This window comes from Halichoerus grypus, chromosome 11, assembly GCF_964656455.1.
Source record: "Halichoerus grypus chromosome 11, mHalGry1.hap1.1, whole genome shotgun sequence".
Classification (NCBI taxonomy): domain Eukaryota; kingdom Metazoa; phylum Chordata; class Mammalia; order Carnivora; family Phocidae; genus Halichoerus; species Halichoerus grypus.
This window is the reverse complement of record NC_135722.1, coordinates 27,688,740-27,715,932: the sequence shown is the minus strand read 5'-3', so window position 1 is coordinate 27,715,932 and position 27,193 is coordinate 27,688,740. Positions and strand designations below refer to the sequence as shown.

The 27,193-nt window shown below is 35.9% G+C and overlaps 2 protein-coding genes across 20 annotated transcripts in view; one reads left to right on the top strand and one right to left on the bottom strand.

Moving 5' to 3' along the window:
• Window positions 1–23,768, top strand: part of DNAJC24 (DnaJ heat shock protein family (Hsp40) member C24) — a 79,905-nt gene extending 56,137 nt beyond the window's left edge. The window contains exons 5-9 of one of the 9 annotated variants that reach the window (XM_078058266.1): window positions 3,581–5,758; window positions 6,665–6,750; window positions 6,848–8,488; window positions 16,845–16,967; window positions 20,170–23,768. In XM_078058266.1, coding sequence (XP_077914392.1) covers window positions 3,581–3,711 — 131 coding nt within the window. In that variant the 3' untranslated portion in view covers window positions 3,712–5,758; window positions 6,665–6,750; window positions 6,848–8,488; window positions 16,845–16,967; window positions 20,170–23,768. Of the gene's footprint in view, window positions 1–3,580; window positions 8,489–16,279; window positions 16,405–16,844; window positions 16,968–20,169 lie in introns of all 9 variants that reach the window. The other 8 variants (XM_078058268.1, XM_078058267.1, XM_078058265.1 and 5 more) reach the window with 8 other exon arrangements.
• IMMP1L (inner mitochondrial membrane peptidase subunit 1) overlaps window positions 5,131–27,193 on the bottom strand; it is an 80,434-nt gene continuing 58,371 nt past the window's right edge. For all 11 annotated transcript variants that reach the window (XM_078058257.1, XM_036105467.2, XM_078058254.1 and 8 more), the window contains 3 exons: window positions 26,494–26,620; window positions 6,158–6,268; window positions 5,131–5,295 (listed from right to left, as the gene is read on the bottom strand). In XM_078058257.1, the coding sequence (XP_077914383.1) occupies window positions 5,227–5,295; window positions 6,158–6,268; window positions 26,494–26,620 (307 nt within the window). In that variant the 3' untranslated portion in view covers window positions 5,131–5,226. The remainder of the gene's footprint in view (window positions 5,296–6,157; window positions 6,269–26,493; window positions 26,621–27,193) is intronic.

The window sequence follows — 27,193 nt, the reverse complement described above, 5'->3', positions numbered from 1 at the left end:
ATTAAGTTCCTTCTTCTAAATAGAACCCATGTGAATATCACACATCCATGTTTCTCTGGGAAAATGAAGAAAATCTTACTATTTCTTAGAATTTTTATATACTTTAACCCTATAACTGTTGTTTAGCCTGGAGGAAAAATTCCCTAGGGGTTTATAAAAATTGACTGATGAGTGTGGATAGGCAGAAGATAAACAGCCCATCCATCCATCCTAAAACCAAGTTTACTGGAATTTTTTTTTTAAAGAACTGTTTTTTAAAGATTTTATTTATTTATTTGACAGGGAGAGAGAGAGAGAGGACACACAAGCAGAGGGAGCAGCAGAGAGAGAGGGAGAAGCAGGCTCTCCGCTGATCAGGGAGCCCAACGTGGGGCTCGATCCCAGGACCCCGGGAACATGACCTGAGCTGAAGGCAGACGCTTAACTGACTGAGCCACCCAGGTGCCCCTGGAATATTTTATAATTTAACTTAGTGCTCTTAGGAAGGTGGGTAATAGGCTGTTGACTTAAGAGGAAGATCATGTTTTTGCCTCTGGGCCACTCTGCTCCTAAACTGCCAAATGAAATCCTAGAGTATAAATTCTTATTTGGGCAGTGAATGATTGAGAAACTTGAGGTTTTGTGTAACTGGGGCTCCCAGGGTTTTATACTAGTTTCATCAGAGTAAACGAGAGCTGCTAGGAAAGTAGAATATACTGGTGATACAGGCTTTAGTGAAAGGCTTCTGGTTCACGAAGGGGACAGACTAGAACATGTGATTTATCAAGGAGACCTGCCCAAGTAAATACATGTTTTGAAAATACAGTATTGCTATCTCATCACCTAACATTGTGTGTGTTTAATCTCTTCTTAGACAAATTAGTTCTTTTTGCTGCAGCTGATTAACATATTTTGTTTCCTCATGATTCCTGATAATATGAAAATAGTCAAAACTGGTTTTGTATTTTTTCCTTCAGTAGCCTTTTAAAATAAGTTTTTATTTTAAATTAATATGGATTGGTGGTTCAAGCATCTGTTCAGTCAACAAATACAGTGAGCTTTCTTTTTTTTTTTTTTTTTTTTTTAGATTTTATTTATTTATTTGACAGAGAGAGCACAAGCAGGGAAAGCAGCAGGCAGAGGGAGAGGGAAAAGCAGGCTCCCTGGGATCCATTACCTGAGCTGAAGGCAGACAGACGCTCAACTGACTGAGCCACCCAGGCGCCCCTGAGCTTTCTGATACAAGTGAAAAAAAACAAGATAGTGAAAGAAATGTACAACATGAAATCGTCACGTTATAAATGTGTTACTATCCTTGGAATTTCCTTAAGTAAACATGACAGTGAAGATATAGAAGAATCCTAACCACAGCCAATGAATCAGTTACTAGAAGCTCGAGTTAATCTTAAAATTTTAGGACATCCTGATACTTAAATTAAGGGTTTTTTATAAAGATGGAAATAATCCTTATTCTTATGAGAAAAAATACTGAGCAGCAAACAGCTGCATGAAGCCATTATTTCTGCGGGGATATTTATAAACTAATAATGTAAGTTTTGTGATTGAAAAGAGCAATCTTGGCAGATGAAAATTCAATAAAAAGTGCGATCAGCTGGGCAAATAAAAAATTGTTTGAAGATTCCTTCATGGCCATTTTCAGAATAACCTTGGAAAGTGAAGATCCAGAGCAGGAGAAAAGTGGATGAAACCCTACATGATAGACATAGCCAAATTACCATATTCTTGAGCCAAGGACAGTATGAAACAATGCATTTTATTACGCTTAAAAGCCATCCCTGAAGAACTGTTGAGAGTGGTTAACCTTTCCCCTTAGGGTTAGTCTGTTTTACAACTTGGTTATTTTGTCTTCAGTGTATTTAAAATGATTTCTGTGAAGATATCACTTTGTTAAGTCATAGAATAATATAAGAAGAAATGTAACAAGATGTGAATTTTTAGTGAGCATTAACATTTGGAATCATCTATGACAAAACTCCACAGTAGCCCATGGTGGCCTCTGCATCATTTACTGAGCACATGTCACCTCAAATTGTTTCTCAGTGCTCACTGAGGTGGTAAAAAAAGAAGAGGGACATTTAGCTTAAGAAAACCAATGGTTAGAATATGTACACTTTTAGACAATTTAATAATGAAACAATTCACTTTTGAAATTGGATCAGACAGGGAAGCTATTAGCATTTTAAAATTCCAAGATTAAATAATTTTTTTTATGGACAAAAAAGACATTGTGGTGAAAAATAAAAAGGAGGATTAGGTGAATGAATTCATGCTTTCCTTACTGGTAAAAGAAACATGTAAAGTTGGCTTATTTGTTAATTTTTCCAAGGCCATATTTGATTAGAGAACAAATACAAGGCAGTTGAATTTTTTCTTTTCTTTTTTTCTATTAGTGGCATATGATGAAACCTGACTGTTAAGGAATAACGTTTGAGATTGAATGAAGTTATTTGATGTATCTCTAATAAATTATGACTGTTGTACAGTAAGGTGATCAGTAATTATTTTTCTTTTACAGTCACTTCTCAGTGACATTGAAATGGAATGACCAGTGGATCAGATTTTTTCAGTTAAAGGACATGAGCATTTCAGGTTCCCAAGAAGATGGTAGACTTAATAAAATTTCCACCATTAGGGGCTCCTGGGTGGCTCAGCCGGTTAAGCGTCTGCCTTCAGCTCAGGTCATGGTCCCAGGGTCCTGGGATCGAGCCCCACATCGGGCTCCCTGCTCAGCGGGGAGCCTGCTTCTCCCTCTCCCACTCCCCCTGCTTGTGCTCTCTCTCCCTTGCTGTCTCAAATAAATAAACAAAATCTTTAAAAAAAAAAAAAAAAAAAAAATTTCCACCATTAGTAGGCTAAATGTTGCGCCGTATCGCCTCTGTTGGGCATCTCACTTCACAGAAATAGTGATACTGGAACAGAGTATTTAAATGTTGAACTTGATAAACAGTTAAGTTAGCAGGGAGCCTGGGTGGCTCAGTTGGTTAAGCATCTGCCGTCGGCTCAGGTACTGAGGATCAAGCCCCGCATAGGGCTCCCTGCTCAGGGGGGATTCTGCTTCTCCCCCCACCCCCACTTGTGTTCTCTCTCTCTCTCTCTCTCAAATAAAATCTTAAAACAAAACAAAACAGTTAAGTTAGAGTTTTCTCTAAAAGAACATATTCCAGGCAAAAGCATGTTGCTCTACAGTAAAACATGGAGGGCTATTTCTCTTTCCTTCACAGTAGTATTTTTGACTGATACATTGTTGAGAGGAATGTAAAATTTATGTGGATCTTAAGAAAACAGAAGACTTCAAATAAATGTCCTGGGTCGCTTCTGAGCATTTGCTCTACCCTCAAGATCTTTGGGCTATTGATTTGTAGCTTTAGCCCTCTACAGATCTCTACAGATCAAGATTTTTTGGTAGATAATTTTTAGAAATACTGCCCCATACAAGAATTCGTTTCAAGTTCTCATTTAAATATGTTTTATACTTGCATGTTTTGCAATTTCTATGAGATAAACTGCATTTTTTAAAAAGTTGTTGAAATAGTTACAGGCGTTTGAGGCATTTTGTTTTTTTGTTTTGTTTTTTTTACAGATGATCACTCTTTTTCTTTGAGTTGCCGATGTGGTGGAAAATACAGTGTTTCTAAGGATGAAGCAGAAGAAGTTACCCTGATTTCTTGTGATACATGTTCACTAATTATAGAACTCCTTCATTATGGCTGAAATTGTTCACTAAGTGGGATCCTTTAACTGTGTATTCAGACATGTTGAAGAGAGCCCATTCAAGTAAATGTATAAAGCTGATAAAAAGAAGTAGGATTCTTTTTTTGGTCAGCTTTTATTTGCAGAGAAAGTATAAGACTGTCAAGCAAGGGCCACCCCAGATTAATAGAAAATTAATTTAGTTACTTATATGTATTTATATTTTATATTTATACATCACCAAAAAAAAAAGGACTTGAATTATAAGTTATATTTTGTGAATTCCCATCTGAGAACTTTGTTATTTGGTCCATTTTTCCTTGGTATAAGAATTTTCTATTTCTTTAAGCATGTCTCCTCTTATAATGGGTCACAGTATCATCATGTTTCTTTATAGTTACTGAGTTTCTGAAGTAACATGACATTTCTAGCTGCTAAAGTTACAGGCCTATTGTACAAGTATCTCAAAGTCTCAAGTCATTAGGATTAAATTATAATCTTTGTGAATAACATGTGAGCCTAGTACTCCCATAATGAGGGCTGGACATGGATATTCATGAAGTTATTTCAAAGTTAATAAAGAAGGTAAAGTGGCAACTGTAGAAAGGATAGCTTTGGAGTGAAAAGACTTGACTCGTCCTGACACTATATTTCCAGATTCTTCGTGTGGCTACATTAAAGGGAATAAAGCTTGAACACTGCCATCTTCAACTTTAAATGTAACTTAGGAAATGGTAGCTTTAAAAAAAAAAAAAAAAAAAATTGAAACAGATGCATTATTTTCCTTTTTATTTCAAAGTACTAAGTATTAATTCCTGTATTTATGAATAAGGAACCACACTGCATTGCTGGTATGATCAAATGGACTTTTATAATGTTATTATTGATTATAATAGACTCTAAAGATTTTATTTTTCTGTATATTTGATACTTTATGTACAGTATAAGTCAGGACTCATTTAAAAAAAAATTGAGGAATCCTTTATGGGATCACTGGAACTTTATTACTTAATTTCAAATGAGTGAACCAAGCATGTGTCATAGCAGCTTTTTATTAGGTTGAACCCATGGTATTTATTATTGGTTTGGACTTAAAAGACTAGTTACTACTCTGATGTGTAAATGTAGCAAAAGTATGAGGCATATTCAAGAAAAGATTACTTTCGTTATAGCTGTAAAACCAAAAATTCAGAAGTGAGGTTGTCATCCAGGTTTTCTCCCTAAAAACATTTTTATATCTATCATAAAATTTAGATGACTTACTTTTTTAGATTTGAACACTGCCATCTTCAACTTTAAATGTAACTTAGGAAATGGTAGCTTTAAAAGAAAAATAATCTGAATACAAATTTAGATGACTTACATTTTTATCCATATATTGGAACTAATAGAGCTTGCAGTATGTGTCGTTTATTCTTTACATATAACAATTACAAATGATTAAAACTAAGTAGCAAATAGTTTATTAGTAAGTACATGGTTTCAGTGGCAATAATAAATTCACTTGGAGAGAAAAATCAGAACAATAAATTCTTGCTAATCGTCAGAAAATCTGTGGCCATTAGGGCTGTCACGTAGAAATCCAAAATCACTCAGAGGCCAAATCTGTAAAATTAAAATGTGATTGAAGACAGTTAATGAAAGTGTTATGTCATCATCATATTCCCTTTATTCATCCCTTTTCTTTGTGCCATATAAACACTTTCTCCTTATTTTTAGTCAAGAACAAATTCTCTATACCAAAATAAGACTTTAGAAAGTAAACTTGTATGTGCATATGTATTTAAACTCTAAAGTTTGGAATGCTGATATGTTATACAAGTCATTATATGTGTATGGTATGTGAATATATATGTATGAATGTGTGTCTGTTTTTTCTTTTACTACCCTCAAAGTTAACTGTAAGCCTACGTATTTAAATATAACTTCTGCATAAGTATAAAGAATCCTGCAGATTATCCAACAGCCCCAAGTATTCATGTGTTTTTCTTCTTACTGTTGTGGCAAAAAGGAGGAGCCAGTGAAAATAATCATCTTTCCTACGAGTCCTACATTTACTGTAACCATGGTAAGTCAATGTACTTAACTGGGATATCCGCACTTAACAGTGTGGTTTGACTACACTGCTCTTCTGCAAATGCATATTTATTTCCAAGATACAAATATAGTTGTACAAGTTGTATGAGAAAGAATTACATTCTGGAGGTTTAAACTAAGGGCTTCTTATAGCTAAGGTAGTTTGGACTTTATTATTCAAACAAAAAATTACTCTTAATTACCTGTCTCAGTGGGGGAAAAGGTAATGTTTATAGCTATGAAGGCCAGCATGTGCCTAAAATGTAGTCGCTGCAACAGTTAAGTCCACTGACAGCCTGAATATTTCAAAGTTCATTTTGGAAGAAATTGGTTTTTGTTTTTTTTTTCCAGCTCAGAGAAGAAAACCTACATTTTAAGCAGAAAATAATACCTTGAAAAAGATACGTCCTCTTATTAGTCCATATGGAATAGGTCCATAATACCTGGAATCTGTAGAATTCTGTAGATTATCACCTTCTAACCAAACATGACCTGTTGGCACCTAGAATTAGAGAAGATAGCAGCCCCTTTAAAAAACAAAAACAAAAATTTGGGTACTATAAATAAAAAGCATGTCTTTTGGTAGTAGGGAGAAATGTCCTACTAAAGTTCTTTTTTATAAAACACATACAAACCCTATGATTTGTATTTTTGCTTTTATTTCTTGCACAATAAAAAATCTTTTACTAAATAAGTATTAGTAAGTAATGTTAAGATTTCATCATTTTAAAAGACCTATCTTTTTTGCCACATGGTTCCCAAACATTAATTTGTTACACAAACCCCAAACTGAGGTTATAAGAGATCAAAACAGTGTGACAGGGTCATTAATTTAATAGACTTCAAAAGAGGTCATTAGGATGCTGACTGAAAATGTGCCCTCCTGTCTCTGGAACAGCAGAAGCAGGGCAGCCACTCACTCAGCAACATCCTGGGGCCAGTACCACGGCCAGACCTATTAGAGTGCTCATGATGAACTAAATGGTAATTGATTGTGACATCAATTACAAATAATCTCATCATTTTATTGGAGTGGGCTTGTCAGAATTCTAATTAAGATCCCTGTTCTGCCTTTGTACAGGCCATATCTTCAATGCATTATACTTCAGTAATGACCATCAGGAACTAGAAGGACCTATTATAAAATCATCAGTTGTAAAATTAATGATGGTGACCTTCTACTGAATAAAAGACCCTATCTCCTATATTGTCCTATGTATTAACTGGTAAATAACGTTAAGTTTACATTTTTACTCAATGTCAACCATAAGAATATTTAGAACAGAACATGTTACCTTAAAAAAAATGCGCTCTGTGATATGAAACATTTGCCCATTAATCTATTCTATATAAACTTAAAAAATTACTCTGCAGCAGTAATCCTTAAAGTAGCATTTTACAAGTTATTTTATAGTTTTTGTTACCCAAGAAAGTTGAATTATTGATCAGACCAAGATGATCTACTGGGAAGGAATTTATTTTCACTTTTCTTTTGACTGGCTGTTTATTACTTGGGTACCTTATGTGAAGAAAAATACTCCTACTGGGTTAAATAAGAAATGACTGCAATTTTACAAAATGTTACAAATTACTGCTTTTTAAAGACTTTTTTAAAGCAGTTTTAGGTTCACAGCACGATCGAGAGGAAGGTACAGAGATTTCTCACCCATCTCCTGTCTCCACGCATGCATAACCTTTCCCACTATTGACATCCCCTACCACAGTGGTGTATATTTGTTATACCTGGTGAACCCACATCAACATCATAATCACCCAAGGTCCAGATAGGGTTCACTCTTTGTGTTGTACATTCTATGGGTTTGGACAAATGTATGACATGTATCCATCATTATAGTATCAGAGAGTATTTCCACCGCCCTAAAAACCCTGTGTGAGCTGCCTATTATTCATGACTCCCCCCCTCCATCCCCCATATTACCTTTTGGAAAAATAAATGTATACAAGCATGTAAAATCTGAATTTCACTTTACATCAGAGCTTATATAATTTTGGAATGTCTTATGTAGAAATATTTGTCCAAAACAAGTTATTTTCATTTACATACACTTAAATGTTAAATCTATTTGTAGAGAAAGAACTTAAGTTTCCTGAAAGAGTATCAGATGCTATAGGATCACTTTTTCCCCCCCACTATTAGTGGAACTAAGTTATAGGTTCTAGGACCAAAAGCAAGACTAATTCCTATCTGTATAAGTGGATTTATGTACAGTCAACCTTATTGTTCAGGTAGAAAAATGAATCCATCTCAGGTCACAGATGAAAAAAAAAAAAAACCAAAATAGTGTATTTAGAAAAGCCATGTGTCATTAACATAGTCTCAAGTGCCACTATGGGAGAAGCTATAATATGGACATTTTATGTTTAAATTTCCATAGTTTCTCCTTAATATGTGTTTGTTTCTGAGTTGTAAAAAATACGTAATAAACCAAGATCCAGTATACATTCCATTTCTTCATGAAGCTCTCCCCAATCTTGCCTGCCCATACCAAATACTCTTGATGGTTTAGAGCACTTACTATATAAAGTCTGCCTTGCCTGGGTCCCTGTATTATAACATCTTATTAACCTGCTTGGCTTTTGTGTAAGTCTATTATTTTATGACCAAATAAGCCAATAGACCGTAATCGTGTCGTGATCTTAATTCTTTACAGCACCTAAGCCAAAACTGGAACTCCGATATTTGGTGGTATTTATTATTAATGTAAGTATAAATTCTTATAAAGCACAATCACTTTTGTATGACTTTTGAATGCTTCCAAATTAGCGAAATAAAGTGATGAAGTGTTATCTCTGGTATAATAAAATTAACCAGTACAGAATGGAATCTGGAACATATTACCAGAAGCCTTTGGAAGATTGTGACTCAGTTATCTTGACCTAGTCCTTGATTGCAACGGGTGGAACATAAAGAAGGAAATAGTAGTGCAAGCCAGTATATATACATGGCGTTCCAGTTTATTTAAAAAAAAAAGAAACCAAAACACTCATTTGATCCTTAAAACAATCTGTGAAGTACTATTATTGATAGTTAATAGAAGTAGGTTCAAATATGGGGCATGCTAATTCCCATTTATCTGAAGCCTATACATTCTAATACCCATGCATCCATTTATAGTAAAGGAAATATCCTCTACCTCTCAGACTTGGTGCTTGATAGAAAGTACACAAATCAAGGAAACAGCCTCATCATCGATGGAACCTTTAATAAGAGCTTCTCTATAAACAGGAAAACCTCTAAGTTGGATCTTTTAAATCAAAGCAGTCATTTTTGCTGACCTACCTGTCAACTACCCAGTGTCCAGTAAAAAATTCATGATGTTGAAATTATTCCGCTTATTTTTGGTATAGAGTAAGAGTATACACTTTAAAAATCAATTTTTTAGAGGTATACTTTATATAGTATAAAAAGCACTCACTTCAAGTTTGACACTAGTTTTGGAAATGTGCACACCTACATAACTGCTAATTACAATCAAGATGTAGAACATTTTCATCATGCCAAAAAGTTCCCTCCTATGCCAGTCAACCTCCCATCCCTATACCTGGTACCAGGCAACTAGTGAGATCTGTTACTAGAAACTAGTTTTACCTGCTCCTAAATTTAATATAAATAAGATTGTACTACACATATTTATTTTGTGTCTGGCTTTTGTTCATTTTTTTATGATTAATCCAGTTGTATGTATCAATCATTCATCCCTTTTTACTTCTAAGTAGTATTCTATTGTAAATTACAATGTTTGCCCATGAATCTGTTGATGGCTATTTTTCTTTGCAGTTTGGGGCTGTTAAGAATAAAGCACTGTAAACATTAATATGTAAGTCCATTTCTTTTCAGTAAATACCAAGGGGTAAAATTTCTAGGCCATAAGTGTATGCCTACCCTTAAACTTTTCCAAAATAATTAAATCATTTTACACTCGCAGCAGCAATGTATGAGTATTCCTGTTGCTCCACAACCTTGGTATTTTCCTTTTTAAAAATTTCTGCACTTCTAGTAAACTGTTGGTGTCACATTGTGGTTTTCATTTGCAGTTCTCTGATGAACATTTTTTTCTTGTGCCTATTAGTGTATCTTTTGTGAAGTGTCTATTAAAATATTTTTCCTTATTTTTATTTTTTATTTTTTTATTTTTAAAGATTTTATTTATTTTTATTTGACAGAGAGAGACACAGCGAGAGAGGGAATACAAGCAGGGGGAGTGGGAGAGGGAGAAGCAAGCTTCCCGCGGAGCAGGGAGCCCAATGCGGGGCTCGATCCCAGGACCCTGGGATCATGACCTGAGCCGAAGGCAGACGCTTAACGACTGAGCCACCCAGGCGCCCCTATTTTTCCTTATTTTTAAAATGGGTTGTTTTCTTACTCATTTTAAGAATCCTTTATCTTGAGTATAAGTCCTGTGACAGGTATTACAAATATTTCCTCCTAGTCTGGGTCTTTTTTATTTTTTTGCCACTTCCAATGTATTGTAAAGCTATACAGTGTTTTCTAAGTTCTGTATATTCACTTGGTTCTTTTTTTTTTTTTTTTTTTTTAAAGATTTTATTTATTTATTTGACAGAGAGAGACACAGCGAGAGAGGGAACACAAGCAGGGGGAGTGGCAGAGGGAGAAGCAGGCTTCCCGCGGAGCGGGGAGCCCGATGCGGGGCTCGATCCCAGGTCGCTGGGATCATGACCTGAGCCGAAGGCAGACGCTTAACGACTGAGCCACCCAGGCGCCCCCACTTGGTTCTTTTTGATATATACCATTTCTTTCCTCATTATGTTCATCCTTGAGATCCTTGAAAATATTTAGATTTGGTGTTTTAAAGCATGTGTCTGTTAATTCCATTACTTCTGTTATTTCTGGATCTATTTAATTGATTTTTCTTCTGGTTATGGATTACACTTTCTTATTTTTTCACATATCTTGTAGTTTGTGACTGAGCTGGACACTGATTTGTTGAGTGGATTCTGTTTTTTTTACAGCGGGTTGAATGTTGAGGAGGTCTGCTTGTTTTGGGGGAGGCAGATAAGTTAGCTGTGGATCAGCTTATTCCTTTCAAGCCTTGTTTTTAAAGCTTGTCAGGTTGGGTGTATCTCACACTGTACTCTTAGGGCTACTTTAGGCGTACTACTAAGTCAGGCATGATATTCAGGGATCTCTACTGAATGTGCAGGATATTCCGTAAGATCTGTCCACTCTGGCTGGTCAGAACTCCAGTGGCTCTCAGCCCTGTGTGAGCTCTGGGAATTGCTCAGCTCCCCACTCATTCTTTGCTCGGTCTCTACGTTTCATTGTAAGCAGGCACAATTTAGTATTCAGCTCAAAAGCCAAGAGAACACCTAAGGAGATTTATGGTGATCATTCGGTAGCTCTGTTTTCCCAAATAGTCTGATCCGTAAGTTCCAACCACTTAAACTTCCCTCTATACCAATCTGTGTCTTCAGCTCAGCAAAACCACTATGCTTTGGCTTGAATTTTACTTCAGTACCTTGTGAAACACCTGACTCGCAGCAGGAGTTGGGGCAAGTATAGGGCTTGCCTTGTCTACCCTCTTTTTAGGGATCTGTCCCATACTTCCTGCTATGCATTCTCTGAGAACAGCTGTTTTACATTTTTGTCCAATTTTCTAGTTCTTTATGGCAGGATGGCAAGTTCAGCATCAGTTACATCATCACTAGAAACAAATGTTCAAATTATCTAATTTTTAAAGTCTTTATTATTTTTCTTAGCATACCTCATAACAATATGAAGAGAATCCTTACAGTAAAAACTGAAAGTTTTTGATGTAAGGTAAAGTGTGCCTTTGGCATCTCTCTTCACCTTGAGTCCCTTTCAGTTGCATCCCCTGCATGTTTTTGTTCTACCCTTTCTCTATCAAAATCTCTAGAAAAGATCTGCCAAACTCAGCATGCAAATATGTATAAATAAGGAAGTTCACTATGGTATTGCTTGTATCTCAAAATTGGCAAAAGTATAAATATTCCTCAGTAGGTGCAGATCAAATAAAATATGGTTCATTTATATAATAGTAGATAGCTGGTTAAAAAAAACTAGTAGATTTACATGAATACCATCAGTGAAAAAAATAAGTTGCACAGCAATATGTATAAATGTTTAAAAGAAATCCACAGGGCGCCTGGGTGGCTCAGTTGGTTAAGCGACTGCCTTCAGCCCGGGTCATGATCCTGGAGTCCCGGGATCAAGTCCCACATCGGGCTCCCTGCTCAGCAGGGAGTCTGCTTCTCCCTCTGACCCTCCTCCCTCTCATGCTCTCTGTCTCTCATTCTCTCTCTCGCAGATAGATAAAATCTTAAAAATAAAATAAAATAAAAGAAATCCACAAAAACATATATTTCAAAATTTACATTTTTATGACCAGTATATACTACTTAGATAATTTAAAAATGTATATAAACCTCAACTTACCATGCAGTTATGTCCCGATTAACCCATCATAAGTTGAAAATGCAGTTGACCCTTGAACACAGGGGTTGGGGTGCTGATCCCCCACCCTCCCACGCCAAGTTGAAAATTCCCGTATAACTTCTGCCTCCCCCAAAACTTAACTATTAATAATCTGTTGACAGGGGGGCGCCTGGGTGGCTCAGTTGGTTAAGCAACTGCCTTCGGCTCAGGTCATGATCCTGGAGTCCCGGGATCGAGTCCCGCATCGGACTCCCTGCTCAGCGGGGAGTCTGCTTCTCCCTCTGATCCTCCCCCTCTCATGCTCTCTGCCTCCCATTCTCTCTCAGATAAATAAATAAAAAATCTTTAAAAAAAAAAAAAATAATAATCTGTTGACAGGAAGCCTTACTGAGGACATAAACAGTCGATTAACACATATTTTATATGTATTATATACATATTCTTAAATAAGCTAGAGAAAAAATATTCAGAAAAATCATAATGATGAGAAAATACATTCACAGTACTATAGTATAAAAAATCCACATGTACATGGACTCACGCAGTTCAAACCCCTGTTGCTCATGGGTCGACTGTATTTTAAGTCAAAAATGCATTTGATATACCTAACCAACTGGCCATCATAGCTTAGCCTAGCCCACATTAAATGTGCTTACAACACTCACATTAGCCTACACTTGAGCAAAATCATCTAACACAAGCCTATTTTATAATAAAGTGTAGAATATCTCAAGTAATTTATTGAATACTGTACTGAAAGAAAGTGAAAAACAGAATGGCTATATGGGTACAGGATGGCTGGCTGTAAGTGGTCACATCACCCTCTTGATGGCATGGGTGACTAGAAGCTGTAGCTCACTTGCTGCTTCCCAGCAACATGAGAGTATCATACTGCATATCAGCCCGGGAAAAGATCAAAATTCAAATTCTGAAGTACAGTTTCTACTGAATATGTATCGCTTTTGTAGCACAATAAAGTCAAAAAAATCTTAAGTCAAACCATCATAAATTAGGGACTGTCAGTGTGTACACACACACACACACACACACACACACACACGTTATCTTAATGTGGCTATCCTTTTCAAGTGATACTTGTACTTTTTTAAAAAAAAAGAACATGGTCCATCACAATACAGGTTAGGAAGAGCTTTGTTGAATTAATTTTTTTTTTTTTTAACCTTTGCTAGTGTGGAAAGAGAAAGACCTAACTTCCAATCTAGATAGAAGGTTTGCTTTTTTGTATAGTATAAGTAAATGCAGTTAGCAGTATTGTCACCAGATCTCTGGATAACTAAAATATTTGTCTAGCTAAGAACTCATTTCTTTAAATAAACATAAAGTAAACACATTTTTGGTATGGGTCTGAAATTCAAAACCTGACCTTTCTTGTACAGACTGAGGCAAAAAAACAGAACAAAAATTTCCTTTCTTACTCAAAATGCAGTTATTGTCTCTGGGATTAAACTACTGATTATCACTGAATTGAAAATTCAAACCAGAGGAAAAAAATTCTATAGCAATATTATAGTATTAATAGATTAAATGGTAGTTTAAAATGTAGACTCCAATAAATTAATTTGTAATAAATGTTTGCAAATTACAAAAAATGGAAATCCCTAATTCTGTGCCTTTGTTCGTTACTTCTCATAACCAAAACTTTAAATGGTTAGATTACTTTTCCTTTTCATACCTTTGTCAATCTGTTATGCCAAACTTGAATGAATCTGTGAAACTGAGTAAGAATATATGAATATGTTTATAGTGAATACCACATAGGAATTTTTACTTTGGCTCTAATCTGAATTTTCCCAGGGTCTCAGGACTTACTCTAAGGGCTAAATTTTAAAGCATTAAAAGAACCCTTAAATCATTCTTGTTTCTCCTTTCTACGTCAGAGGTTTACTTCCTGATGTATGATAATACCTAATCTCAGGGCTGGACAAAAGAATCAAGCCTCTAGTTCTTAACTATACTTAACAGAGGTCTAGTTAAGTGCCTCCTTTATAGTACAAGCAACAAATGTAATTGCCTCATGGCCTGCGGGTGTCCATTTAACAAAAGAGGCTTTGTGAACCAACCCACAGGTGTTACTTTTCTCGATTCAAGTGAAATCTGATGCAAGAGTCCACAATATCAGATAACACATTTACTAAACTGCAATCAAACTCATTTATTTAAGCAAAAAATACCTAATTAAGAAAAAGATCCTACTGAAGAATAAAATATTTGTGTGTCTGACCTTTCAAAAATTTCAAAAAACAAAATTCTAATAACAGGTTGATTTTTTTAATGAACCCTTTCTTTGCCAGATATTTTATAATTTACAACCAACAAAGGTAGGGTATAAAGCCAAGGAGAAGGGCAAAGTTTTTGGAATCTTTTTTTTTTTTTTTTTAAAGATTTATTTATTTGACAGAGAGAGAGAGGGAGAGAGAGCACAAGCAGGGGGAGCAGCAGAGGGAGAGGGAGAAGCAGAGAAGCAGGCCCACCGAGTAGGGAGCCCGACCCAGGGCCCGATCCCCGGACCCTGGGATCATGACCCGAGCTGAAGACAGACGCCCAACGACTGAGCCACCCAGGCGCCCCTGGAATCCTTTTTTGACATGATTATTTTTCCTTTTCCTGAATTATAAAGGAAGAGAGGGACACACATTTTATGAAAGCAATCAGAGAAAGCCTTGTTTCTTTTTGGCAAAAGCAAATGGGGGTGATCTATCAGTAACACATTATTTAATCTTAAGAGTATTTATTTCATTTTCCACACATATTTTAAAGATTTTGTTTTGGGTCTCATGGAATGATAAATGTGAAATATAAAAATGCATAATTTCCCTACCCTGGAAAAATGTCCACATGATGAATGTACATTTCATTTTATATGTCATTTTACTCTAACAATGCCCATAAAATTGTTTTTTATGTTACTATCTTCCAGGTAAGCAGGATCAAGTCAAATTACTATCCCATTATGTGGCTAATGTATATTCTGTTTAATCATGACTTACATAACCAAAATGCAGCCATGGTAAGATGCTGTGGACACAAACTATTGGAAAGAATAACTGGAAAATGAAATAATTTATTATATAGTTCTAAAAGAACTTCATAAAACCTGGTATTGTATGATTCATGCAAAAGCAAAATTAGAAACACCATCAATCAGTAATTTTTGGAGTTTACTCTTCCTATAACACCAATAAAAGCTATAAACAAAGACATATGTCAAAAAGTGAAGCACTGGGCGCCTGGGTGGCTCAGTTGGTTAAGCGACTGCCTTCGGCTCAGGTCATGATCCTGGAGTCCCTGGATCGAGTCCCGCATCGGGCTCCCTGCTCGGCAGGGAGTCTGCTTCTCCCTCTGACCCTCCCCCCTCTCATGTGCTTGCTCTCTCTCATTCTCTCTCTCTCAAATAAATAAATAAAAAATCTTTAAAAAAAAAAAAAAAGTGAAGCACTGAATCCTCCTAGGGGCAATCAAGTAGAAGAGCTCTTGATAACACAAGGCAGAGAAAACGTTATTAGTCTTTCATTTAAAAAAATGGGAGTCTCAAGTGCCAGTTATCAGTATCCTTGAAAGCAAAACTCAAGGAACAGTTTCACTAACATTGTATTTGACATTCTTCTTGGCACAACTTCTTGCCCACATTTGCCTACCTGAGTAGAATATCTGGAGTCCTAATGGTGGTACTCCCAAATGCTAGATGCATGACAAAGGGATTAATATTTATAAGGACCAGGCATGGAACAGTTAACACTGATTATTTCAATGCGTGCTATTTCTGTGTAGTCTTATTACTCTCCTATCTGCATTATTAATGGGGACTGTTATTGTCATTCCCTACTTAAAAATGGTGCTACCTTGGGTTCATTAGCCAATTATCACCAAAGAGGAATTTTACCAAAGTTCCAATAGGCTACAACTCCAGCACTGGGGTTGGAGTAATGATGGGGGATGCTTTTTACTAACATTCTTTCATTATCAAGCATCTCCCTGCTGAATAGATTTAGAGCTTAATCTTAGACCTGCTCATTCTCATAGCTATTGCAAGCTAAGCTCCTTCATCTTTCCCCCAAGTACTCAATACCTCCATCCAGCCTGAAGAGGAATTTCTGATGGGTTCTTTAAGTATGGGGGTTAAAGATACAGTCCACAGAGTAAGAAGAGTCATGAGTTCAAAATGTAGCTCTGCCACTTACTAGGTAAGTACCTTGGACAGGTTGTTTAAACCTCATCTATATAACTGGGATTAATAAATGCCTTACAGAAAAATTCTGAGAACCAAATGAAATAACACATAAGGCTCCTGGCACCCAGTAAGCACTCACTAAATATTAGCTATTGTGATTAGCAGTTGTCCCAGCTGCTGGTATGAATGGTGTCTGCTGGGCATTCTTTGTTCCTGGTTTCCTATGCTGTCTACCCAGTTTTCGGCAAAGTGAACCATGCTTTGCAATTTCACTTTGTTTTTGATAGTTTCTTTTACAATGTATTCAATTATATAGTTCTGGTACTAGCCAAGACTTGAATTCAGTATTATTAAAAATGTACATTAATTGTGAATAGATGCCATATTAATTATGTAGCAAAGACTATCATTTTTATTTTTTATTTTTTAAAGATTTTATTTATTTTTTGACAGACAGGGAACACAAGCAGGGGGAGTGGGAGATGGAGAAGCAGGCTTCCTATGCGGGGCTCAATCCCAGGACTCCGGGATCATGACCTGAGCCGAAGGCAGACGCTTAACGACTGAGCCACCCAGGTGCCCCCATTTTTATTCTTTTAACAGGCATCTTAAGCAACGTTTATTAAGTATCAAATGCTTAGGCTCTTCCTTATGAAGCATTCACTTCTTCAGAACCATCAACTCACTAGTCAGAAGGTATATGGAGGGGGGATGTGTTGGGACTGAAGCCAACAAATATCCCTTTCCATCACAGCCATCTAATATTAATGTACCAATCCTACAGTATTTCTTTCCCAGGACAATGGATTATTTTGCTCTTCTTTTTTGTTCTATGTGTAAAATAATTTACCTGTTTTGTTTTTGGATTAGTACTTAAAAGAAGCATCTTACATTCTCATTTCAAGACAATCTCTGTAGCTTCATTTTAATACAGCCTAATGTACACTCTGCTTTTTTTTTTTTTTTTGAAAGATTTTATTTATTTGAGAGAGAGTGCACAAATGGGGGAGGGGCAAGGGGAGAAGCAGACTCCCCACCAAGCAGGGAGCCCAACATGGGGATCTATCCCAGGACCCCGAGATCACAATCCTAGCCAAAGGCAGACGCCCAGCTGACTGAGCCACCCAGGCAACCCACAGTCTGGTTCTTCCAAAAGATGAGCCTAACTTAATGAAACACAGGGTATTTCAGAGAGTAGTAGAATGTAGTGGTAGGTATGCAAATAATGAGTTTTCTCATACTCTCAGAAAAAGTCTAAGCAGTTCGTAAATACCGTATCATACAAGATATGTAATATTATGTTTCCATGAAAATTTTGATTCACAGGACTTCAAATAATTCTTCCCAATGTCAAAACTCATCCCTATATGGAATTATGTCTATAGATGAATGAACGTAGTCCTACGGCTCCTATACATAACTGTTTCATATAGAGATTGGCTAAAAAGTTGACTTGACACCTGAAATGGTATTAGAAATAGAACATCCAGGGTAGAAAAGAGTCTCTACTCCAAAGAGGAAATAATTACAATGAAATATGTAGATCTGTTTGTATTTGATACCACTAATGCCTTAAAAAAAAAAAACAAACATTATGTTGCATTTTTTGACAGATACTTCTACTTGTGTTTTATTTATAAAAACCACAACTCAAATGCACCATGCCCTAGAAGTTATTTAGAATGAAATCTAACTTTGTGAATATAAAATTCCCATTTAGACAAGTGGGTGACAGATGACATTTTTCTGTAATGATGTAAGGTACAAAAAGAATAGCTGAAGATCTTTTAAAAATAAGATTGATCTCTGAGGACTGAGAGCACCAAAACATTGTTTTAACTAAGAGATTATGAAAACACATTATGGACATCAAGGAGGGAGTAGTACAGCATCCAAATGTCATTTTGGAAAAGCATTTGTCTTTTTTCCCCACTTCTCATAATAATATAATTGCCACTGTATTGATTTAAAATACAGGGATGCCTGGGTGGCTCAGATGGTTAAGCATCTGCCTTTGGCTCAGGTCATGATCTCAGGGTCCTGGGATCAAGTCCTGCATTTGGCTCCTTGCTCAGCAGGGAGCCTGCTTTTCCCTCTGCTTGCTGTTCCCCCTGTTTCTGCTCTCTCTCTCTCTCTCTGACAAATAAATCTTAAAATAAATAAAATACAGTCTCTCTTAGGCTTATTAGATAGGCTATATCTTCTCTCCATTTCCCAAATTAACATCTCTCCCAGCATCTTCTCATGTACCACCTACTCCTATTGCTAAAGCCAGAAACCTGGCTCAATTTTAAGCCCTTCAATTCCATTTCTTCCAGCATCCAATCCTGTCTAGATATTTCCTTAATCTTTCTCCAAACTTTGTACTGCCTTCCATTCTTAATGTTATTATCTTAATTATGTCCTATAGCCTATTAACGGGTCTCTCAGCCTTCAAACCTTCTCTCCTACTAGGAGTCTCTCCAACTCCAAACCTTCTTCTATTAATCTATACTAATATCAGAGTGATCTTTTATTTTTATTCCTTTACAAGAATTTAATACATATATATTTTTTAAGTTTTTTATTTTAAGGGTGATTTTTAAAAAGCTAAGTCTGATAATGTTATTTCCCTGCTTGAGACATACAAGGAACTGAGCCCTGTTTACCTTTCATTTTTATCTCTCTTCACTACCCGCCCCTCCCCGCTATATGTTCCAGACATGAGAACTTACTTTTGGCAGCTGCCTAAATCACAATGCTATACTCCCCCTTCTAGACCTTATGAATATACTGCTTGCTTTGATCAACTCCTACTTACCCTTCAGAATTTCAATTCAGGTTTTACCTCCAATCTGGAAAAGCCCTATTGACCCCAATCTGGATAAATATCGTCTCGTGTCTTATCACAGTACCCTGTATATAATTCTGTTACATCATATTATAATTTCTTGTCTGCTTCTCCAACTTGGCTACAAGCTTCTAAAGCTGAACTGTCCATTATGGTATCTGCTAGTAGCACATGTGGCTATTTAATTTTACAAATTATATAAAATTCAAATTCAGTTCTTCAGACACACTAGCCATGTGTCCTGTGCTCAGCCAGTCACATATGCCTAGTGGCTATCATACTGGACTGTCCAGATACAGAATATTCCGCTTTTGCAGAAAGGTCTATTGTATAGGACTACTGCAGGCAGACTCACCTCCTCTGACATGGTTCTGGCCCTCAAGTAAGTGCTCAGTATTTGTGGAATTAATAAATGCATAAATAAATAAAAGGAAACTTGTGAAGTTAATGTCTGGCAAATTTTGCCCACCCCCACAGCTTGCTGAGGGGCATTTAAGTCTTCTCTTCCACCCCATCTCCCTGCCCCCTAAGTCCAGTGGTTGTAGCTGCTTCTGAGCTTATCCTCCTTAAAGATGCCTAAATGCTGGGATTTGTTTGGGGTTAGGTACACCATTTGTACTTAGGGTCACAAGTCCATATTGGTCTATGTACCTACACCTACTTCAATTTTCTTTAGAAGTCAGGTCAAAGTTCAAGTCTCTTCAGATGACAGAAAGTTTCTCTAATCCTTCCTGATTTAGAGATTCATATATACAATGTACAAGAAGTAGATCAGAATCTTAAGTTGCATCTTAGAATTTTAAATTGCTCACCCTACAGTTTTAAGGAGACAAATCTGTCAGCACTTCATGTGTTTGGTGGGGATGCAGGCACTAGCTGTAACAAACTAAATGATTACCACATTATTTTTTCTTTTCTTCTTCTCTCTTTTTTTTTTTTTTTTTAAAGAGAAGGAGGACTAGAGAGGAGGAGAGGGAGAGAGAGAGAAGCTGAAGTAGGCTCTATGCCCAGTGCGGAGCCCGACGTGGGGCTCAATCCACAACCCTGAGATCATGACCTGAGCCGAAATCAAGAGTCCGATGCTTAACCGACTGAGCCACCCAGGCGCCCTGATTCCTACATTTTCTTACAATAGTTATGACAATTCTAATGCAAGAGGAAAGCACTCATACATGTAGGTTAGCAGTACAGTGGCTTGTAATGCCAACAGTTTCTTGCTAATTTATAATCTTCAACTGTCTTATAACATGCATACCTATTTTCGTTTATTAAAGATTTATTTGAGAGAGCACGAGTGGGCGGGGAAGGGTGGGGTAGAGGGAGAGACAGAATGCCAAGCAGACCACCTGCTGAGCATGGAGCCCAACGTGGGGCTCCATCCCACAACCCTGAGATCATGACCTGAGCCGAAATCAAGAGTCGGACACTTAACCAACTGAGCCACCCAGGCACTCCATGCACACCTACTTTTACATGTTATTCCTCCTTTCTATTCTTATTTAGGTAGATGATAGTTTAGTAGAATGAGAATGCTTTTACGGACTAACAATGAGTCACTGAAACCCACAGAATTACCCAAAGCAGTAACACAAGAACTTCATTTAGTTGCTTATTTCAAGACATTTGAACATATTCCAGCTAGTCAACAGCAACTTTCCAGCAGACCACTGTATCAGATTAGGAAGTCACATGACACTTGGAATATATTGTCTTTACTACCATCAGAGATGGAGTCTGCTTCAGATGCTTCTACTGAACAGTAGCATTACAATTTCAGTTTTCTTAATTTCTCCCAATTCGTTTTAGGCAACCTTAAAGTAGAGAGGTCTCATATGACTTTCAGATAAATATACATAAATATTTTCATTTTACTGAACTGCATCACTGCCCCCCTCTACTCACAGCAATGGCACTGATTTTCCAACTTTGAGTGGTTAAAATACATTTAGGTGAACAAAACTGTTTCAGGAAGATTTGCTATTCTTTCAGCAGAAATGTGATCTTTGTGCATATGTATATGAATATATACATACACAAACGTATTAAGATAAAATACATTTCTACAAAATAAAATCCTATAAACTAAATGTTATTGTTAAATAAGATTATTCTGAAAATGTTCAGAGAACACATCAGAAAATGCTTAAGTTGTGGAGACCTCAAAGATGATTATTTAATGTTAATATCAGAAGAAAAACACCTCAGAATCGTAAACAATAAGTCAAATTTATCTTCAGAATTGTGTTAGCTATAGGATGAAAAAGTCACGTCATCTCCGCAGTGAACCTCACTTTAGCAAGAGAGTAAACATATTTCCTCCACATCAGCTGCAATCAAGGCATTAGCAGTATGCCATGATTGATTATCCTGGGACCCGTTGCTGAGAAATGGATGTGTAGCACAGGTTTTTATCACTATAGTCTGCAAAAAGCAAGTCCCTTGTTTAGATATCCTAGTTGTAATGAGTGACATTATTAGGTAGTTCTTCTATTTAAATGACATAAGGATTTAGTGTATCAGCAGCTTATAATAAACAAGCCCTTTCAACCTGATGACTCCTTTCCCTACACATAAGTACTTTTTGTGTTTATAATACAAGTGGTAATAGAAGACCATATGGTTGTGACTTTTAGCTAAAGTAAATGACATTTAAACAAACAAAAACAGCATTAGGATATTCAAGGATCCGAACTATAACCTAAATACACAGTACACTTTAAGGGGCTATTAGTGTTAACTATATACACTGACCATTTTCTAAAGCTGTTCAATTAGTGAGTTTTTCAGTTTGCTGATCAGTTTTTCAAAAATATTTTGCAATATACTGTCAAACACCTTTATCACTGGCATGTTGCCCCATTTACAACTTCTTTTAAAAAACACTGTATTTTTATCCTGAGAACATTTAATCAGTTCTTTCTGAAATGTAAAACTGTTTCTATTGCTCAGATCTCTGCCAATAACAATAATGATGTTGTTATTCACATATATATAATTTTTAAAAAGAAAAATACAAGAAAGTGGGAATGGTACAAACAGAGAGAGCAGTTCAGAAGTTATTGCAAGAAAACAAGATATGAATTTGTCTTGCACCCCAGTGGTAGCAGAGATAGTAGCAAGAAGTGGTCTAATTCTGATTATATTTAAAAAATACAGCCACCATGATTTGCTAAAGGATTGGATGTGCAGTGAAAGAGGAAAAGAGTCAAGGAAGACTCCAAGATTTATAACCAGAGCAAGCAGAAGAATGGAGTTGCCATTGCTGTGATGGGGATATGTGTGGGAGGAGCCAGTTTGGGAAAGAAGATCAGGAGTTTGGTTTCGGACATATTAAGTTTGAAGTGCCCATTGTATACTAAGGTAGAGAGAGCAGGCAAACTATTAGATATATGATTCTGAAGTTCAGGAAAGAGGTTGTAGTTGATATAAATTTGGGAGTTAAGTTAGGTAGTATTTAAAAGCATGAGACAGGATGAAGCCACCTAATGTGTGAGTGTATATGAACAAGAGAAGAAGTTTAAAATATGAACTCTTAGTTACTCCAAAGTTTGGAGGAACCAACAAAGGAATCTCAGAAGAAACAGAAAGATAGGAAAAAAACCCAGAGAATGTGCTGTCCCCAAAACTAAGTGAAACCAGGTTTTGAGAACAAGTATTTCAAATACTAACAACAGGTCAAGTAAAATGAGGACTGAAGTTGACCACTGGATAGATAACAGTTGGGACCCCTGACAATAACTGTTTCAGTGAAGTGGTGGGGACCAAAACGTAACAGGAATGAGCTCAAGAAAGAATATGAAGTTCAAGGCAGAGTCAATGAGTAGACACAACTCTTCCCTATAGGAGGATGTAGTGTCAAAGGAGTTTGTTTATATGGTAAATTTTATAGCGTATTTGCTAATAGGAACTTACTATACTGCAAAATGCCTAAACTGTACCACAGTTACACCATGGATTAAAACCATAGCCCTGGACTATCACACAATGTTACCTTCAGAAAAATTATAAAGTGTTTTTCTCCATCTTTTCATTAACTTTATAACAAAATTTCACTATATTACCTGAGCCCTGGCCCTATTTTCCCTAGGAAAATGGAAACTACACTATATAGGCTTTTACACTGCATTTTGCCTACTGTGCAAATCAATAGGATAATGACCATTCATTTTTTGTATTTCCTATTTGCTAAATGCTTCTATTTCCAACTAAATTATTTTTGGCAAATTAGTGGCTTTTAACTTCAAACTGAGGAATTCTTATAGTATAGAAAGGCAAGTTATTCAAGATGTTTGAGCTGAGTATATATTTCTTCTGAAAGTCACAAATTAAGCTCATATCCTAGTAGCCAATGCTTAGCCCATAACCCAAAGCAAGAATTACTGGCCTCAATACCATTGAAATGAGCAAAACCCACTGCAACAGCACCTGATAGGGACTGCTCAGTTTCCAAATGCTTAATGTAAAAAATAAATCATGGTTTGTTAAGTATTCCTGCCACATGGACTTTTAGAACTCCAGACTGAATAAAATGGTTCCACATCACTTAACCAATGATCTGTTTATATTCTTTTTTGCCAACTTGGGAACAATGCTATTTCTTTCATATGCTAAACTCTATGTTCTAGGTTCCAAATGACAATTTTGGTGTTTTCTTTCCGAAACACCTACTTAGGAGAATTTTTTTGGGGGGGGCCTGGAATTCAAAACACATTTAACATTCATCACCTTTACCAAGCAGCTCAATCAAGATCTGAATAGTAATGTCTTCATCATAAACAACAATGATTTTTCTAAGATGATACATCGGTAAAGGAAAGAACCCATTTCATAAAATACAGCACCAGTGTGCTTCAGAGATAACTGAAAAAGGGAACCCTCTAGAGGAGGAGACCATGTAAAGGTTTGGATATCTCTTCAGAGTGCTCCAAACTTGGATGAATTTTTGTTATAAATCACCTTGATTAATGGAACACATTTGCTAAAGTGGTTCTATAATAACTACACAATTCTTGTTGCTTGAAAAACCCAGCCTAGAAAAACTGGTGGAGGCAGGGAAGCCTTCAAAAAGTCACTGGCTTCTCTTTTAGGACCAATACTGTCCCTGATCAGAAACAGTTCCCTTTCTTTTTAAAAAATAATGAAGACAAATATATTTTAAGGGAAGTACAATTTGATGAGATGGGAGTATAAATAATAATAATAATCAGTAGAGAATATTTTGGGAGAAGTAGTAGTAGCATGGTAAGGAATATAAATTCTCAATGGAGCCAGGCTACTTGTGTTTGAATTCCAACCTTTTTTTTTTTTTTTTCACTAACTGTTTGAAACTGGCAATCTGTTTAACCTCCCCATTGTCCAGTTTTCTCATCTGTCAAATACTGTCACTACCTATGTTATTGGGTTGCTGTTGTGATGATTATAAATTAACCCTTGTGAAGAGTTTCAACAGTATCTGGTACAGATGAAGTATATAATAAGTGTTGGCCAATAGTATTACAGTTATGTCTGTCATTTATAAACATGCAAACCAAAGTGATTGGAATATACCTAGAACAATATAGCAGTGTCCTCTAATTTATCCATTCATTGAACATAAAAATTCAATGAATATTTTCCTTAAATAGAATATTCAAAAAAATTTACATCTTACAGTCCTCTGATTGTCTTCTCGGTACTTAGTAAATATCTAATCCCCTGATATTCTTCCTCTAATAACTCTTAATAAGAAAACAATTGTGTGGTGTTTAAGTACACAGATAGCAGATGCCATCACTTACATGTTTTGTTGTTCTACCTATTGATATGGGTATGTTCTACCTATTGATACTTCTACCTAAGTATATGCTTGTTGCTAAAACAACTTAAAAGTGACTAGAAGGTCTCATGAAATGTTAACAGTCATATGAAGGTGAAATCATTATGTAAAATTCTGACATTTTTGAAGAATAAAAGGATACAATGTCCATGATGAAGGTCATAGAAAAATAGATTACCTGATACCACACTATCACCTTCAACATTATCACCATCAGCTAACAATTACTAGTATATTTAGCACTGTGGTAATAAACATTAAAAGCATTTGCACTGCTGAACCATAATCTATTATGATGGTACAAAAATAATAGATTTAATAATCTATTGATCAAACTCACAAGGCAATCAGAGGCTATTATAGTTCAAAATAAATACACAATGATCAAGACAATTTAACTCTTAATTATTTGCTTATATTGGGGATGAAAATAGAGGTAAAGTTAGGTAACAGATCTAACAGCTGCATCAATAATTTGAGGGTGACACAGAAAATTTAAAGGAAAGTAAAAAATTAAGTTATAATTATTAAAGTAAGACAAGTACATGCTGAGTAAACAAAAGGCCACCCTCCCCTGCCATGAGCTCTGTCATGGCAGCCATGTGATCGGTGAAAGGAGCTAAAATTACATCTGCTCTTCACTCGTCCATCCTGCTGCTCTTGCTTTCTTTTTCTAATTGGATAGTCAAGTTGACTAGAGCAAGGTATATACAATTTCTAGCCTAAAAATTTAAGTAGGATTTAAAAAGACTATAGACTTTGATTTTACCATATTTGCCACTAATAAGTCAGTGGAAAAATTTTCTAAGCCAGGATCCCAGATGGCATTTAGCTGGCATGTCTCCTTTGTCTTCTCCAATCTAAGACAATTTTTGTCTTTCCTTGTTTTTCATGACCTTGACATTTTTGAAAGAGTTTTAGTCAGTTATGTTGCAGAATGACACTCAGGGTTTGTCTGATATTTTCTCATGATTAGACTGAGGTTACACTTACTTTTGCAAAAATATCACAAACGTGATGTGCCTTTCTTAATGCTTCATTTCAGGGGCTACATTATGTTGATATGTCTTTTTATTGGTGAAGTTAACCTTGATCACTCAATTAAGGTGGTGTTTGCTAGTTTCTCCTCTACCAACTACTATTTGTCCCTTTGTAATATCTTGAAAGAGATACCTTGAGACTGTGCAAATAAACTATTTTTCTCAAACTTTTGCCCAAAATTTTGACATCCATTGGTGAATCTTGCCTGCAACAATTATTGAGATATTTATATAGGGTTTTAAAAGAAACTAAAATATATAAAATATAATGGCCAAATTGTTCTGGATACAAACATATTTAACTTCTACTGAATGCAGCATTTTAACTTATATTCAAAATGAGAATTAAAGTTATTTTCTTTTGTCAGTGTGTTCAGTTAATATTAATCAATGAGTAATAATTAAAATGTTACTTACATAACTATGGCTTTTAAAGAAATCTGATGGACTATTGGTGAGGATTTTGTCTCCTTCCAAACCAATTACTCTTTTACAAATGTTTGATTTTGGATCACTTGGGCTTTTTGCAATCACAATGTCACCTCTGAGGGGAAAAAAGTCAAAGAAAGGTCAGTGTTATTTATTAAACATAAACACATGGATGGCACTGCTATAATACTTTTATAACTTAAACAAAGCCACACCCTTTATCCTCTCACATATTGACCCTCTCATATATTTACCAGCTTTGAGAAACTTTGTGACTGAGTTTTATGGGTCAGAATCCAACAGGAGTAGTGGAAAAGCTATTAGAAGATTTTAAAATTTCTGGTAATTCCATAACAACCATCTTCTGCACTTTATCCACTATGTGTTACTTCTGTATCCAAATTTTTAGAACCAAAACTATAGAAAAGCAATTCCACATAAGTACCACCAAATTAAGTAAATTTTACTGTCCAGCCATTAGTACTGATTGACTCTAGAGCACATAAAAACATAGGAACAGCATAAATATTTCCCTAGAGCTCAAAGAATCAAGGAATTACAGCATATAAATAACAAGATAATTTACAGTATAGTCAAAAAAACTTCTTTTTGAGGAAGAATATCAGAAGACACAGCCAAATAAAATGCTAAAAGCTGCCCAAACGTATACTACAAAAAGTAAATTGGT